An 18,291-nucleotide genomic window follows, 5' to 3' on the forward strand; every position below is an offset into this window, starting at 1 on the left:
CTCAAGAATGTGTTTTCTTAGGCTATTCTACTACTCATAGAGGTTACAAATTTTTGTCTAATGATGACAAGGTCATATATCTAGAGATGTGTTTAATGAGCAAAAATTTCCATATCAAACTCAAACTGCACCTACATCTTATCCACAAGAAACTACATCTATTTATGTATATCTCTCTTACTCTTACTCAAGCTCAACCTTTTTAATTCTTCCTCTTCACCACTTCCAGTCATCACATCTACTCCTCTTATTTCTATATCTCACTCTGAAACAGATATATCATCCAACACATCAAAATACTACCATTGACCACATATTCATCCGCTTCCTCAACTCGTCTTCCTTCCAACACTCACCCTAAGCAGACTAGAGTTAAATTTAGAATATCTTGTTCAAAACTTCAACCACAATTCTTCTTAACTCACATTGAACCAACTTCAACAAAGTAAGCCTTAGCCAATCCTGTCTTGTTTAATGTTATGAAAGTTGAATATGAAGCCTTGTTAAGGAACAATACCTAGACCTTGGTTTCACCACCATCCAACAAAAATATTATTGGATGCAAATGGGTTTTTAGAGTTAAAGAAAATTATGATGGTTCTGTAAATAAACATAAAGTTATATTGGTTACTAAAGGATTTCATCAAACCCCTAGGTCTGACTATAATGAAACCTCTTCTCTTGTTATTAAACTAGTAATTATATTGTTTGTATTATTTTAACCTTAGCTGTGTTAAATATTGGTTGATTAAATAGCTTAACAATAATGTCTTTCTTAATGGGTTACTTGAAGAACAAGTTTACATGGCTCAACCGGGTTTGAATCCAATGATAAGAAACTAGTTTGTATACTCAACAAAGCCATCTATGATTTAAAACATTTACCTTGGGCTTGGTTTGATATACTCAAACACACTCTACTACATTTTGGTTTTCAAGACAAGAAGTGTGATCCATCATTATTTGTTTATTTTTCACCTATGTTTATTGTTTACATTTTTGTTTATGTGGATGACATAATTATAATCAGCAGCAACTGTAGTTTTATTAGGAATCTTATTAATAAACTCAATTTTTTCTCTCTTTCAAGGATCTTGAAAATCCTTATTAATTTCTTGGAATTGAAGTCAAATGTCTCTTTGACTCTCACTTAGAGTAAATACATTTGAGATCTTCTCCATAGGACCAAGATGCATGAGGCAAATCCTATTTCTTCATCCATGTGGTTGGTGGTATTGCAAACTTATAAAGACAAGATCAAATTATTTCAAAGACCCCGCATATTACATATCTCTTGTTGGTGCTCTATAATATGCCTCAATCATTCACCTTGAAATTGGTTATTTGATGAACAAGGTTTGCCAATTTATGGCTCAACCCTTGAACAACACTGGCTTGCAGTAAAATGTATCCTATGATATCTTAAAGGAACAATTTCCTAGAGACTTTGTATTAGTCTTATTACTCTCAATTCTTCTTTGCTTTTGCAAGCATATTGTGATGCGGATTGGGATTCTAACTCAGATGATAGGAGATCCACTTCAGGTGTTGCGATTCTAACTCAGATGATAGGAGATCCACTTCAGGTGTTGCTTTATTTCTTGGGCCTATCCTTGTATCTTGGTGGTCTAAGAAGCAAATTGTTGTTGCTAAATCAAGTACTGAGGTTGAATACAAAAGCCTAGCTCTTGCCACCTCTAAAACTCTCTAGATTCAAATCTTCTTCAAGAACTATGTGTCTCTCATTCTACTCTTAAAGTTTTTTTGTGATAATCCCCTATTATGCATGCTCGTACTAAACATATGGAGCTTGACCTATTTTTTGTCCAAGAAAAGGTTCTGAATAAACAACTAGAAGTTCTCCATGTTCCTACATCTAATCAATAGGCAAATATTCTCATTGAGAGGCTCTCTCTCCCACTCAATTTCAGCATTTGAGGTCCAAGCTAAGAGTGATAGATGTGCACATATCTCCCCCTACTAAGCTTGCAAGGGGGTATTAGGGTATAAACTTTTACTCTATTTCTTTCTTCTTTCTTCGTGTATATGTAACTATTGCTATTGTTGTAATTAGTTGGTTAGTTGTTTGAGTTTGTTATAGAATCTGTTCTCAGTCATTATTATCTAATTGACATGTGTTGTTTTGTTAGTTAGATTTATTTCTGACTAATGGGTGTCAAGTTTGTGAAGTAGTTTCTATTGAACTCTTTAGCAACTATATAAATAACTGTATCATGTTATACTATTCTTTTAAATAATCAATATACTTTCATTTTCTAAAAGTGTCAAATTTCTTCTGAGGATAAATTAATACTATCTGTTAACAAGATAAAATGGTTGAGCCTAGTTTCTTTCCGGTCCTTCAACCCTGTATGACCGAGTTATGGAAATGATAGGCATGTACTCTTTTATTGTATGCATTCGTAATTTGTGTCCTTTTTTTTATCATATATGAAGGGCCTAAGGCAAAAAAAACAAAACAGTAATGATTGGTAGCTAGACCTGTTCACAAAATTCCAAATATTTCATTAACACTTATTATTATTATTATTATTATTTATATTTTTCATTCATACCACATCAAAACTTGTATCATTCTTGTGCTTCAGTCCTTTCAATCTCTTTCTCTCGCTAGATATTAAATAGCTTATTGTCCGCGGATCGTTTTCTAAAACAAAAGTAATAGTTAAAAGGACAAGGCAAAGGCACAGCCCCGTTTAGAAGAAGCAAAAAACATGCATTTGGGGGACAATCAAGAACGTGAATTCCAAGCTGGAGACTATGAGGCATATTAGCAATGTCCGCCACGTCATTTGCTTGTCTATAAGCATGAGATACATTACAAAGTTCCTCCAAAGAGTGATTCCTCCGTTTCCTTACAGTCTCAAGTTTCAACCATACTCCAAAAGGATGTTGGTCATGGCACCCTTGCTCTACTAATTTCACAGCCACAAAAGAATCATATTCAATCCACAGACTTCTAACATCTTTTGACCATGAAACATCCAAGGCAGTGGCAATGCCCCAAAGTTAGGCCAACAAGGTGTTTGTAGATCCAAGATTTCTTAGTTGAAATCCCAAGAGTAATTTACTCCAGTTGGTGTGTGTTTGAATGATTAATAATTGAAAATTGATTTTGAATGAAATTGAATTTGTAAAGTAAATTTTGGTTGAAATTGCAAAATTGATTTTAGTTGAAATTGATTATGAAATAATGTGATTTATACTTGAATATTTTTTTATTATAAAAACTAGTAGTAAAATTTGGTATACAATTCTTTATCCAACACAAATTGTCAAAGGTTGTTTCAACTCAATAATTTTGGACTTAGAAACAATTCTTCAACATAAAATAAAACATAAATTAAAATACCAACACATAAAACCAAACATATAAAAGATATACCTATTCGTTAACTGATATTTTAACATGATTCCAAAAATCCACATGAAACCAAATACAAACTTAATCCATTCGTAAATTGTTATTGAATCTTATCGTAAATTGCTTGCATGTGCTACCACGCATACAATCTTTCAAAACGGAACGAGAAACTCTAACGCAACATAAAATGATTATCTGCTGAGTGCTGACATTCGTACCCCGACAATTCACATTTCGAACCCATATGGACAAAAAATATTATGGGACTCCTAGAAGTACAGATAAACAGTAGTCAAATCCTTAAAATATAAGCACTCTTTTGTGGGATTTCAAAGCGGTTAAAGACAAGGAATACGACGGAGTTAATTGCAGATAATGGTTATACTACAATATAATTAGGAATACCGAATACAGTCCTTAGAGATAAAGTTAGTATCACTCCCATTGTTTAAAAAAGGCAATAGTCTTGTCTTAAATAGTTTGGCCATAGGTAGCGAAAATCCATAAAAGTACCTATATGGACCAAGGAGGGTTGAACAAAAGATAGTTTAATACTGAGAGAAGTTTGGAAGTGAATGGTATATCCTTAAATTTAAGGCATGACAGTTTTTTGACGCCGTATAGACTTGGACGTTTCATATATTATATGATCGTATTGCTAACGAGATCAGGGAAATGGGTTGAGGGATAAATACCCAAATAGCAGCAAGATGACTGGTTCAGCAGCAAATGCTACTATAAGCAACACCAGCAGAACAACAAACCAAACCATCGTTTCAGATATCCACAGCTAGGCAGTGCAAGCAGTTCAACTTTAGCTTGACAAGCAAGGAAACCTCTCCTACTTGGACATAAAATTACTTCTGAAGGTGCCACTTTACCCTATAAAAACCAATTTAGTGGAAAAAAGTTATATCGCCTTATTAAAACCACAAAAAAAAAACATATATATATATATATAGAGGGAGTTATAATTACAGTAGTGTAACTTTTCTCAAGTATTATACCACTCAATTTTACATTCATTGTGAATTTTGTAAATTCAACCATTAGATTGAAAGTTCATTTCGTTTTATATGTGTATATCAAATTTTGTTAAAATTGAACAACTTAAAGGTAATCAAAGTGTTCATATTTTAGTATATTTTGAAATGAATATATTACGTCAATTTTTGTTTTATAAAAATGAAGTATCAAATCATATTAGATTAATATAAAATTTTGTATATATCATCTAAGAGTAAAGAACTTTCAATCTAACGGTTAGATTTACAAAATTAAACATTTAAACCTTCCCTTAATAGCTAGCTATCAAAGGGAAACAACATACCACTTAAATACTACTTGATGTGTGATTTAGCCACTCCATAATACACTAATCCCTATTAGAGCCACACCAATAACTATCAATGAATAATCTCAGAAGAAATATCTTCCTATGGGCTAATGGAGCAAACCAATCTTTAGCAGTTTAAAAATAATGGACCCAAGTTCCCTTGATTTTGATCCTCGAGTAACACATACCGAGCATTAAAGAGCAACAGTATACGAATATAAAATATGACAGAGTCAATTGGTATAGAAATATATTAAAAATAAATATCTATAAAAATTACAAAAATGCAAGCAAGCCAAATTTAGGTATGGTTAAACATATTGCACACACAACAGATATATTTCAGGGTGAAGAACAATTGAATTACTGATTGCAAATGAAACTTCAAAACTGATAAAGTTCACATATTTTATTTGCTGTTTATATAACATTTATTTTTTCTGTACTGAAAAAATTACTGAATTTGCCCTAGTTTACTTGTGATATGATCACAAATATTAGTTCCAAAGATTTGATCTTCAAAGCTCATAATGCATATGTAACCAAATTCCACTTCCCAAGACTGATAACCATATACATGAATTTAAAGATATGTTTCAATCACACTCTATCACAATAATCACTTTTGATATATATAGAAGTCGTTACCACAAGAACTCAGTACCCGAGTTACCCACTACCTATGCTGGACCATAAGTGATGTAAGGTGGAGAAAGAAATTGGAGGAAATTCAGTTATGAAAACCAGGGGAATCTGTCATGTAGGTAAATGCCACATAAGCTGGAGAAAGAGAATGAGGGAAGAGAAGACCCAAAATCCTTTTGTCTTAAAATTTTGTTTTGAACTTTTGGGTTTTTTCAGATTAGGAAGGGGATCTAAGACTTGGTATAGGAAGTGGGATAGGAGGCTAGAGTGGAGGCAAATCACTCCAAGGGACTTGGTGCCACTTGAGTTAAAACTCTTGGTCATGGAGAAAGAACTACAATAACTGATTTGCCTTGATCATGTGAAACTAAGAAAGAAATTAATCTCCACTCTTAGAATTATATTACATGCTTTTTGAAATATCAACAGGGTGTGAGACATCAATCTCCCATTTACAGGGGAGGCTTTCACCATTAGCCCGGCTCTCAGGAGTGAATTTCCCTCCATATCAAGCAATATTTAAGCCACCATGTTTTAACAGTACAAAAGATGATAATTAAAAAAAAAACAAAAAAGAAAAGGAAAATCAACAGTAAGGTGAGCAATTATCAAGTGAATTTTCTGCTTTTGCAACCATCCCTAAGAGATACAAATGGAAAGAAAGAGTATCGGAGTCCACAGACAACAAAGACATAAACTGTTGTCTAAAGTACCTAGATTCTAGCATAGTGTTGCAGAGAAAAGAGTGGAGGAAAACTTTTTCTTGGTGTAAAGGAGGCCTATGTGGATGGCTGGGTGCGTTGGTCGTGCCAGGATTTGATCCCAGGACCAAGCAATCCCCAAAAGAGCTTAGTCCTAAGAGAAAGCAAATTTATGGTTTAGCTAAAGCCACTATTGTTTTATGAAGTAATTGCAGTTTGAAGAGTGCAGGTCAGCCAGAGAGGCAACAAACACAAAACAGAGGGATACACCATACCAACAAGAGATCATCCCACAAATAAACAAGAAACATAATAGAAAGCACATATACACACCACAATCAACCAATGCATACACCAATATCCACTCTCATTCTCAGGCTTCATGTCTCTCCCAGAATTGCCAATAATCGCTAATCCAAAATTGAAGGTATCAATCAAGTAACACCCCTCTCCACCCGAAACAAGAGTGAGACAGTTGAGCAAACAGCATTGCCCCTTCACAAACACGCTTCAATCCACAGTCACACAATTAACACAAACCATAGCAGATCAAAGAAACAAGACAACACAGCAATAACCAAAACCACAGTAATTCCACTCTTAAAAAAGAACATTCCATATCCATATAAATAACACCAAATCAGATCCAAAATACTATATCCAGAACCCTAGAAAACGCGAAAGCAAATCCCTCAAAATTCCATAAAAAAGAAAAAAAAAAAAAAACCTAAACGAAAGCGAGGAGACTCCTTCACCGAAGATACGCGGGGATCTTGATGCGGATGAAGAGCATGCTCATGACGTAAGCGAGAACAACAGAAGAGACGCCGGCGGAGGCGTAGGAGACCTTAACGGACTTGGCGCGGTTGCGATCGAGCGCGAGATCCAAGAGAATGATGCCGATGCCGCCGAGGACGAACATGAAGCCGGAGGAGAGGCCTTCGATGATGTACTGGCCGTTGACGCGGCCGGACATGAAAACGACGGGTCGTACGGAGCCGGTGTAGGGGTCCTGCGTGGAGCCGATGCCGGGGGGCTCCACGATGATGTCGTAGACGATGCCGGAGACCACCATGAAGTAGGTGAGGAGGAGGAGCGCGAACACCGCGTTGGGAGAGGGGAGCGTCAGGGAGGGCAGCTTCAGCCGGAGCCGAGGGGGGCGGAGGACGCTGAAGGGGACCACGCGGAGGAGGTGGAACGCGGGATCCAGCGACGCGCCGGAAGACCCGTCGCTGCCGCCGGAGGAGGAGGCCGCCGGGGCCGGAGGATCCGATTTGGCTCGCATTTTCCGGGTCGGGTTTTCGATGCCCAGAGGGAAGAGGAGTCAATTAATGTGAATGATGCGCGAGCGTGTTTGTGTGTGTGACTCTGTCAGTGTGAGTCACTTGGTTTTAGCTGTACGTGTGTGGTTGGTTCATCTCGACGTTGGAGTTCAAACATTACGTGGATTTGTTTATTCTTTTTTATTTTAATTATTTAATATTTAATATTCGTTAATTGAATTAAATCATTTAGCATTGCTGTATAAAAAGAGAAAATAGTATATTATCATTAAATTATGAATTATTTTATATAATGGGGTGTGGATAATTTGCATAAGGTCTTACATTAAAATCTTATTCTTATTGTTTTTGTTATGCACACAAAAATCATAAACATATCATAATTATTTATTTATGTCAATCAGTAAACGATTGCGGGGTCATATCAAGTCATTTTGTCTTTTTGGCTTTGGCTCATGGCTTTTGGGGCTTATGTATCATTGATCGGTGGTTGATTGGTCTTTGATCTTTGGAGCAACCTAGAATTGAACCCCCATTAAATTTAATTAATTACCTCACATCTATGTCGTGCCAATCACACTAGAGCACGTTTGTTTTAATCAAGCCATTTGAGTTCACTCTACACTCCAGTTAATGGCCAAGATACTGAACAGTGAAAACCTTAATCCTCCTCGAATGCACTCAAGATTTTGGAGAACACTAATCTATCCCTTTTCCTTGTACTACATGCAACATAGTATTAGGAGTGTGGGTGACAAATAGTTGGCGGTTACATTGTTTAGGGGATAATGTGTAAGGATCATTGAGAGGAATAGGGGAAAACACAAGGGGTAAGACATACTCTTGAATGCTCTGGTAATAGGTCCCATAGCCTGTTACTAGAACATTATGTACCACTCGATCGGTAGCCAACTACTCTTTAGTATTTGGAGTGGCCTAGAACTAAACCTCCATGAATTTTGATCGATCACCTAACATCTATGTTGTAATACTCCAAGTTTTCTAAAATTATTAAAAGGATATTTTGATTAATTAAAGGGACTTTATAAAATATTTCATAAGTTATTGATTTAAATATATACTTAGTGACATTGATCTCTTACTAACTATAGTTGATATATTAATGTATGATTAGATGACTTCATAATGATTCTATCTTGAGGTGTATCAGATGATGTTGTGTAATTATTGTGTTTGAATTGCAAACATGAGACTCTTGTACTAATTGATCCAAATAACTGAGTATTATGTATTAAGTATGTATTTATGTTAATATGAGACATGATTGATGTAAAGTTTGTGAGTTGGTGTTGTGTTGGCAAGACATGAATGATGCAAATGGAATGTAATTGACAAATTGTTGTGAATGGTAAATCGAATGTATGACAAATCGTTGTAACATGCATCATATGCATGTAAATTGACAAATTGTTATATATTCATTACATATATTTGTGATTGGTATTGCATGCATGAAAATCGAAGTATGTGTTTATTACATCAAATATTTGCATATATCTGCATTTATCTCTTGAGATTAATGATATGATGTTTCGTGAATGAGCTATTGTGATTTAATAATGTTAATTATGTATTTAATATTGATACTATTGTGATGAAGGATATGTTGAGTGTGTGTGGCTATCCATCTTTTGTTTTACGCCATGAGCTAGAGTGAGTTGTTTCTTACTTCTCTTGTTTCTATGTGTATTGTAGTTGCAGGTGAAACTCATCAGGATTAATGATGTTAATGACGAGGTTTAGACCTTGTTTTGGAAGTGCTCTACGATATGTGACATCACAGTTTAGACTATGATTGTTCTTGTTATTCTTATGATAGAACTTATGTTTAGATATGTATTTCTACTCTATTATGGAGCTTTGTTTTGAGAGGTTGTTATGCGAGACTCTTTACTTCATGTTGAAGACTATATTTTTATTATTGATGCATGGACTGGGTATTTTATACCCTTGTTTTGGAGTATCATTTATATAAGTATGTGGGTTAGAGGATGTCACATATGTCACGCCAATCATGTCAACACACATTTGTTTTGATTGTCCAATTGAGTTCACTCTACACTCCAGTTGGTGGCCATGATACTAAGTAGTGAGAACCCTAATCCTCCTCGAATGCACTTGTGACTTTTGGAAAATGCTAATGTATCCCTTTTTCTTGCACTACGTGCAGTATAGTATTATGAGGATAGGAGAAAAGTAGTCAACGATTACATTGTTTAGGGGATGGTGCATAAGGATCTTTAAGAGGAATAAGGGAAAACATAAGGGGCAAGAGTCACTCTTGAATGCTCCAGTAATAGGAACCATAGCCTCAATAAAATCATTCTAATGCCTCATTGTTTGATCCTTGTAGTTAGGGAGATATGACGTGTGGTTCTAGTAAGCCCTCTATGGGGAAAGCTTCGTGTTAGAACAACCAACTTTGTAGTAGTTACTAGCAACCATGAAAGAATTGTGGCAAGAAAATGGTTGTGCCAAAAGAAGGGTGGGTGAGGCAAAAAAAATAATACGAGAAACCCAAGAGTAAATACATAAAGGTAGAGGAAGGACAACAAAAGACTAAAAAAGAAAAATTGGTATTAGAATCAAATTCAAATTTACATAACCAAAAAAGCAAGTTTGGGTTGATCCGCCTCAAAACTTTCAACCATTTTTGGAGGACATCACAACAGAGGTCATCCATCCTAGCAAGCTTGCTCATTTTGAAGGTTGAACCTTTCTTTGGATCTTAGTGTGAAACTAATTATGCAAAATAGGCAAAAGTTCAATGGAGATGAAATCAATCCATGAAGAAACAGTGAAATTGGTAGTAGCGGGCCATGTCCAGGAGATACAATACCTAACGTAGGTGTCAAAAGTCATCATGGCAAAATTGTCCAATGGTAAATGGAGGATGTACACGGACTTCACAAATCTAAATCGAGCCTATCCCAAAGACTCGTATCCTCTACCATAAACATTGACTATTTAGTGGATGGTGCTTCAGTCTACTAATTGTTCAGTTTCATAGACGCATACTCAAGATACAATCAGATTCATATGCATTCGTTAGATAAGGAAATAAACTTTTTTTTATCACACATTTGACAAATTTTTGTTACTAAGTGATACCTGTTGGTCTCAAGAATGCAAGCGACATATATTAGAGGTTAATGAATCAAATTTTTCTGAACATTTCAAGAAAGACAGTTGAAGCTTATGTGGATGACATGGTAGTAAAGTTGATAAAAGTTCAATCCCACATGTCCAACTTACAAGAGTTGTTTGACATGATAGAGCGATACCACTAAAAATTGAACCCAAAGAAGAGTTCATGTGGAGTTTAAGGTTGGAAAGTTTCTCAATTTTATGTTGAGTAATTAGAGAATTGAAGCTAATCTAAATAAGTGCAGTGCGATCTTAACCATGTGTAGTCCAACATCGATGAAATAGGTACAACAATTAATTGGGAGAATCGCATCTCTTTCGTGCTTTTTGTCTAAATCAAAAGATAAGTATTTCCCATTCTTTAAACACCTGAGGAAAAATGAGAATTTCAAATGGGATAAGGAATGTGAAACAACCTTTGTCGCGTTGAAAGAATTTTTGTCAAAACTACTAATTTTTAAGAGGCTGACACATGATTACCCTTTAATTTTGTACATATCAGTGTTTGACATGGCAATTAGTTTAGTGTTGGTATAAGAAAACATATCAGAACAAAGTCCAGTTTACTTTCTTAGCAAAGTTCTTTAAGGTTTGGAAAAAGGCTATCAGAAAATAAAATAAAGAAAGTTTCCTTAGTAGTAGTGATCACTACTCGAAAGTTTAGACACTACTTTTAGTGCTACTCGATCATCATCCAAACCGATCAACTTGTTTGTCAAGTTCTCCACAAGCTCAATCTTGTAGGATGGATGGTGAAGTGGTCAATAGAATTGTCAAAATTTGGTTTGTCATATGAGGCTTAAGGTCCGATCAAGAGCTAGGTTATGTTAGATTTTGTGATAGAGTTAACATCGCTAACTAATGCTACAAGTCAAAACTAATGTTGGATTTTGTCAGTTGATGAAGCGTCAAATTTGCAAGGAAGTGGCACATGTGTCATCTTGGAAGGGCCAACTGGAGTCCTTGTTGAATAAACACTAAGGTCTAAATTTCATGCAAGCAATAATTAAGCCAAGTATGAAGTGTTTTTACCTGGGATGCTATTGGTAGAGGAGGTAGGAGTGACCTATTTAATGGTGCATAGTGATTCTCAACTTGTGATGGGACAAGTACTCGGAACATTTCAAGCCAAGGATTCATATCTCGCCAAGATCAAGTTGATGTTGGTGAATGATGGAGTAATGGAAGACTTGTTATTTCTTATTTCCATCTTTAAGATAGTTTAGACTAACATGAAGGACATTTTGAAAAAGGCTAAAATATCAAATATACATCAATTACAAAGACGTCATGTAAGCCAACAAAATTAAGGCCACTATAGTGACAATCCTCAAAAGAAAAATGGAAAATAAAATGTGATAAACCCTATCAATTTGGCAATGAAGTGTGAAAGAGAATCTAAAAAGACAAATTCCTTACTGGTCTAACATACATTTTGTTATTTCTATATTTGTTTCAGTTTTTTAGTCTTAAACAAAAGGTTCGAAGAGAATTAATCTCATTCTTATTCTTCCTCCTTTGAGATTTTCATAAGTCATTCTAACCTGCCCCGACGCAAATGGACTTTTGACAAGTTCTACTTTAGGCATCTTAGGTAAATTTCTCTAAAAGCACTTCTATTAGAGAAAATAAGAAGAAAAAATGAAATAAGTTTCTCTATAAGTTACAATTAGCTTGTAGAAGAATTTCTTTCATATTGACAATCTTATTTTTAACTTATATATAAACTAGTTTTGCCTTATGAAAAAGCTAATTTGAATTGTTCTTTCTACTTTTTCTCTCATAAAAGTTCTTATAGGAAAGTTTATCCAAACATACCTTTAGATGTGATTCATCTTGTGGGTAAATTTTATTAATTTATTTTTATTGTAATTATTTATTAACTAAATTATACAATAACTCTTATATAGGGCATTATATTTAAGATGAAAAATTGTTTATATAATAAAATTATCATGCTAATTTAATAAAAATATAAATATATAATTTACTAAATAAAAGGAAATTTTAATATATACAGTAATAGTATATGTAAAATATTTGATCTACTAACTAAATAAGCTAAATGGTTTAGTGACTTTGGAAACATTAGCAAAAGAATAGTGCAGAGTATGAATAGGTGCAAAATTTGTGAATTTTATCTTGAGAACATGGTTCGTCCTTCAACTTGAGGTATTTGTCTTTTACTTATGAAAGAACTCAATAATGTGCATCTTTCTTATTGTTCTTAGATTGATGTCTAACAAACATTTTCCAACCTCATATTTTGAGGTATCAATCACTATATCCTCCAAGATTTTGCAAAGAACATCTCATATGAGAGGTTTTTTTTTTTACCCAATTAGGATTATTATGCAAACTAATTATAATATTAGGATTGTTTTTAAACATATTCCCACTTTGAGGTGGTTAACATAGGCATTGTTAATCAACATGGTGGCACCCTATGTCATGTAATATTTTTGTAAAAAAATGGTGTATGATAGAACACGTGGTGCCATTTTGTTGACATTAGAGCCTCGCCAGTGGGATTATTGTTGGCACATTCGACTCCAACATCACTTGGTTATATGTAAATTTATTCAAGTGACGTTGTACCACATAAAGGAATCAAAAAATTTTATTTTATTTTTTAAACTGGTGACATTGTTCAGTATAGAGTCACTAGTTAAAATTTATTTTCATACCATATGCTTCTGCCCACTATAGAGTGATGTGTAACCAACTAGATGCCTTTACATGCAATAGAATCACTAGTTTAAATTTTGTATAGCATATGCCATTATCAACAACAGAGGCATGTGTAACTAACTAGATGCCTCTACATGTAATAGAGGCATGCTTGCCATTGCAAAAGAGGCATATGTTACCATGCATATGCCACTATCCGAAGTAGAGGCATGTGTCACCAACAACTTTTTTAATTTAAAACTATTTTTTAATATTAATATTAGTTTATCACATTAATTTAATTAAAATTAGCTATGAAAGTTTTTTAGATTGTTGTCAATGAGTTATGCAAAAGCTATATTAGGAGAACCGCAAATATAGACACTAGATAATTTTTATTAAAAAAAAAAAGTCCCTCTATGGGGAATATAAACAATACATAATTAAAAAAAAAAAAGTAGTCCCTCTACTTGGGATAGTGGCACTAGAAAATTAAAAAAGATTAAAAATGTAATCCCTCTACTAGGGATAAAGCACTAGATAATTAAAGAAAAAAATAAGTCCCTCCATGGGCATAGTGTCATCAAAATAAAATTCTTAAACCAGTGTCTACATGGGGCACATGACAATAACACCTATTTTATTTATTTTTATCTAGTTCCTATATGTTTGGTAGAAGGTTTTTTAACCTTGATAAAAAATAAATAAAAACTATTTCTTAAAATAAATTAGTTGAAAAATAATTTACCAAAATAAATTATTTCGATCACGTTGTCGCCACCGGCCCGAAACGGGCCTCGGCGGTCGCGAAGACGGTCGAGCTCGCTTTTATTTTAGTTTTGAAAATGTATCCGATTATTAGAACAACTTGTTCTCAAACTGAGACCTTGTCGATCTTATCCAATTTATTTATTAAATGTCTCACCAATCCATGTTAATCCCAAGCGGGACCCTCCATGGATTAGTGGTTTTCGTAGTAAAAGGGTTCGTGGAGTCGCCACCAATGTTTTACTCAAAACATTGGAAAAAGGGATAAAGCAATTGATTTTATAAATCAACTTTGGCCATTACAACCAGAGTTGGGTAAGGGAGTCGGTTACGCGTGGGGAAGGTGTTAGCACCCCACAGCGCCCCTTTCGGGTTCCCTATGACAGATTATTTTCTAAAATAACAGCGTAAAATTACTAAATTACCCCTATTTATTCTAAACGATTATAAATTAACTATCTACATGATGACAGTTTAAATATGCACACAGAAAGCAGTAAAAGGAAGGATTTAAGAAGAAACCTTTGAAGCGTGCTTTTATATATTTCGTAAAACTGGGAAGCTTTTTGGCGTTCCCTCGCTCTACAAGCCCGCTCGCTCCCTCCTATAAAATTTTAACTATGGAAATCCAGAGGATTTCCCTTCGACTAGGTTCGAATCTCCAAGCTAAGTGCTCGGAATTCCAGAACTTCGTCGGATCGACTCCCAGAGAGATTTCTAGGGCAGAACACTGCTCAAAAACCCCAGAATACTCAAGGAGGGAGTCAAAACTGAGTGTGAAAGTGTGGAATGACGTCCAATTGACGTCATATTTATAGGGAACAGGCCCAATACGGGCTACAGAATCAATACGGCCGTATTGAAATTTTTGAACTTCAATACGGTCGTATTGAGTTCAATACGGTCGTATTGAGTTCAATACGGCTGTATTGAAATTCAGAAATTTCAATGCGCCCGTATTGAGTTCACTGCGGCTGTATTGAAGCTTCAATACGGCCGTATTGATTTCAGTACGGCCGTATTGAAGTTTCAGAAACTTCAATACGCCGTATTGAGTTCACTGCGGCCGTGTTGAAGCTTAAATACGGCCGTATTAAGTTTAGTACGGCCGTATTGGGCTTCATTCCCTCCACTTCCTTATTTTAAGCTACTCTAAGACCTCTAAACCTACAGATAGCCATCCTATGGTCTTCTAGGAGTCCTTCTGGCTGACTTTCCTTCGATCTTTGAGGGTCTTCGAGTTTTATTTCCGACCCGGACAATTTTAGGGGTCTACAGCTGCCCCCCCTTTACTTAGTCAAATGGTCTTTTGGTGTACCGGCTGACAAGTAAAGGAGTTGACCCAATTGTCCGGGTGATGTGCCAACCTTCTGACTTGTAGCGTCTTCCGGTGGAAAATTGTTGAGTAGCCTCTCCAGGTTGTTGCATACCTCGGCGCTTCTGACAACCTTGGTAGCTAAGTTTAACACCAACGTGCTTCTGACGACGCTGATGGCTGAGTATTGTCTCTCCAGACCTTGAGTACTGTCTCTCCAGACCTTGAGTACTGTCTCTCCAGACCTTGAGTACTGTCTCTCCAGACCTTGAGTACTGTCTCTCCAGACCTTGAGTATCGTCTCTCCAGACTTTGTTTGAGTACCGTCTCTCCAGACTTTCTTTGAGTACCGTCTCTCCAGACCTTGTTTGAGTACCGTCTCTCCAGACTTTGTTTGAGTACCGTCTCTCCAGACTTCGTTTGAGTATCGTCTCTCCAGACTTCGTTTGAGTATCGTCTCTCCAGACTTTGCCTCTCAAAATGAGGTGGTTGAGTATAGTTTGTCTCCACAGTCCACAATGCTGCTTCGACGGTTTGTTTTTCTGATTTTGTGCCGCTGAGGGCTGGATAACGCAGGGATCCGTCTAGGGGATGTGCAGTCATTCATAGGTTCTTGTGTCCCAACTTGCATTGCTTAGTTGGTACCCATGGGAATTTTTGACTCCTTGGGGTGTAGACACAGATGCTCTCTCTCTGAGTTGAGCGATGCCTTATGTTTGGCTGACGTCCTTTCGACGTTGGTGGAGTATCCCGGTTATCCTTATTCGGGTGTCTCTTTTCAATTTTTTATTTTTTGTAGCCTCTGTGTAAGCTGTTTATCCACTGGGGATTTTGTCATTCATTTCTTGACTGGCCTCTTCTGTTAGGCGTATCAGCTTGACGTTCAATGATTGGCTGAGAGCCGGATTCCGCTTGGGGAATGATTATTGATCTTTTCGATTTTTTTTTCTCTTTTTTGAAAGAGTGCCTCTGAATAGGCGAATTATCTTGATGTTTGATGATTGGCTGAATGCCGAATTCCTCTTGGGGAATGGTTATTGATCTTTTTGATATTTTTCTCTTTTTGAAGGGGTGCCTCTTGAGTAGGCGACTGGGGATTTGAAGTTCAGTGTTCGGCTGAGTGCCAAATTCCGCTTGGGGAATACTTATTGATATTTTTGATTTTTCTCTTTTTGCAGGGATGCCTCTGAGTAGGCGACTGGGGAATGTGGGATCTTATGTATCCCAGAGTATTATTTAGGAAGCCTCTGCAGGCTTAGCCTCACTCAGCGCTTGAGTCAGAGAGCTATCTTCCACTGAGGAAGTTTTAAGTCCTTTGACTAGATATACTGCTTGGGTGATCGTGCTTCCATTGGGAATGTCGTCGATCTTGCTTTGATAGCTCTCGCTGGGGATTTGTTCCGTGAGCTTGAGTTGAGGTTTCTCTGGGGAGTATTATTTCTGCGAGCCTCTCCAGGCTCAATTATTCTTTGATGTGGAGTATTATTTTTGCAAGCCTCTCCAGGCTTTAGTTATGATGAAAGAGTATTATTTCGGCGAGCCTCTCCAGGCTCAATTATTCTGAAGAAGTATTATTTCAGTAAGCCTCTCCAGGCTCAGTTATTCTGATGAGAGTATTATTTCAGCAAGCCTCTCCAGGCTCAATTATTCTGATGAGGGAGTATTATTTCGGCGAGCCTCTCCAGGCTCAGTTATTTTGTAGGAGTATTATTTCGGCAAGCCTCTCCAGGCTCAATTATTCTGTACGAGTATTATTTCGGCAAGCCTCTCCAGGCTCAATTATTCTGAGAGTATTCTTTCGGCAAGCCTCTCCAGGCTCAGTTATTCTGAGAGTATTCTTTCGGCAAGCCTCTCCAGGCTCAGTTATTCTGTATGAGTATTGTTTCGGCAAGCCTCTCCAGGCTCAATTATTCTGAAAGAGTATTATTTCAGCAAGCCTCTCCAGGCTCAATTATTCTGAGAGTATTATTTCGGCGAGCCTCTCCAGGCTCAATTATTCTGTACGAGTATTTTTTCGGCAAGCCTCTCCAGGCTCAGTTATTCTGTATGATTTGTTGGATTTTCTGTATTTTGCCCTTTTTTCGATTTTGGCTTTTTCTGTGTTTTTGCCTTTTTTGTTGATTTTGGCTTTTTCTGTATTTTTGTTGATTTTTCCTTTTTTGTTGGTTTTGGCTTTTTCTGTACAGAAATGTCTCAGTTATTCTGAGAGAGTATTATTTCGGCGAGCCTCTCCAGGCTCAATTATTCTGAGAGTATTATTTCGGCGAGCCTCTCCAGGCTCAATTATTCTGTATGAGTATTGTTTCGGCAAGCCTCTCCAGGCTCAGTTATTTTGAGAGTATTCTTTCGGCAACCCTCTCCAGGCTCAGTTATTCTGTATGACGCTGTTGATTTTCTGAATCTTTGCGTTTTGTTTGCTGCTGTCATACACAAGCAATTTTTCCTATTTTTTCTAATTTATGTAGTTGCCTCATGACGAGGTCTTTGAAAATTTCTTTATGGCCAATACGGCCGCATCCATTTCAGTACGCCCGTATTGAGTTGAAATTTTGTTCATAACCCAGATTTTAGTACGGGTGTACTGAACATGGTACGGGCGCATTGTTTTTTCTGAAATTTATATTTTTTATTATTATTTTTTTTTTGTTTTTTCAATAAACAGAGAATAAGTGATCTTCCAGTACACCTATCATCTGTATGCATGTATGCAGTATGATGCACCTAATTCTATTTGATTCTTTTTTCAAAAGAATTAACCGATGCGTTTTTGTGTTTGGATTTTGCCATTCCTCTAGACGGACTGTGCTCTGCCGATTTCTGTTACCGAGGAATGATGCATATTTGATTTTGGTGTCATCAACCAAATGATTCTTCCCTTTCTTTAGAAGATGTGTCAACCCTCCTATTGACCACTATATCTCCATGTTTCCACAAGATTATTCAAAAATCGTTTGGGACAAGAGAGAAAAGAAGGAAAGGATATATTTTCAAAGGTTTGTGTTTTAGAGGGGATTATTTTA

The 18,291-nt window shown here is 36.1% G+C and overlaps 1 protein-coding gene across 1 annotated transcript; it reads right to left on the minus strand.

Moving 5' to 3' along the window:
- Positions 1-3,723: 3,723 nt before the first annotated feature.
- LOC109798250 (uncharacterized) lies at positions 3,724-7,463 on the minus strand. Its single transcript, XM_020358455.3, has 2 exons — positions 6,795-7,463; positions 3,724-4,267 (listed from the first exon to the last, which is right to left on the minus strand). Exon 1 carries the CDS (start codon positions 7,350-7,352, stop codon positions 6,819-6,821), a length of 534 nt encoding a protein of 177 aa, XP_020214044.1. The 5' UTR covers positions 7,353-7,463; the 3' UTR covers positions 3,724-4,267; positions 6,795-6,818.
- Positions 7,464-18,291: the final 10,828 nt, after the last annotated feature.

Source organism: Cajanus cajan, chromosome 1, assembly GCF_000230855.2.
Source record: "Cajanus cajan strain Asha chromosome 1, NIPB_CcT2T_4, whole genome shotgun sequence".
NCBI lineage: Eukaryota > Viridiplantae > Streptophyta > Magnoliopsida > Fabales > Fabaceae > Cajanus > Cajanus cajan.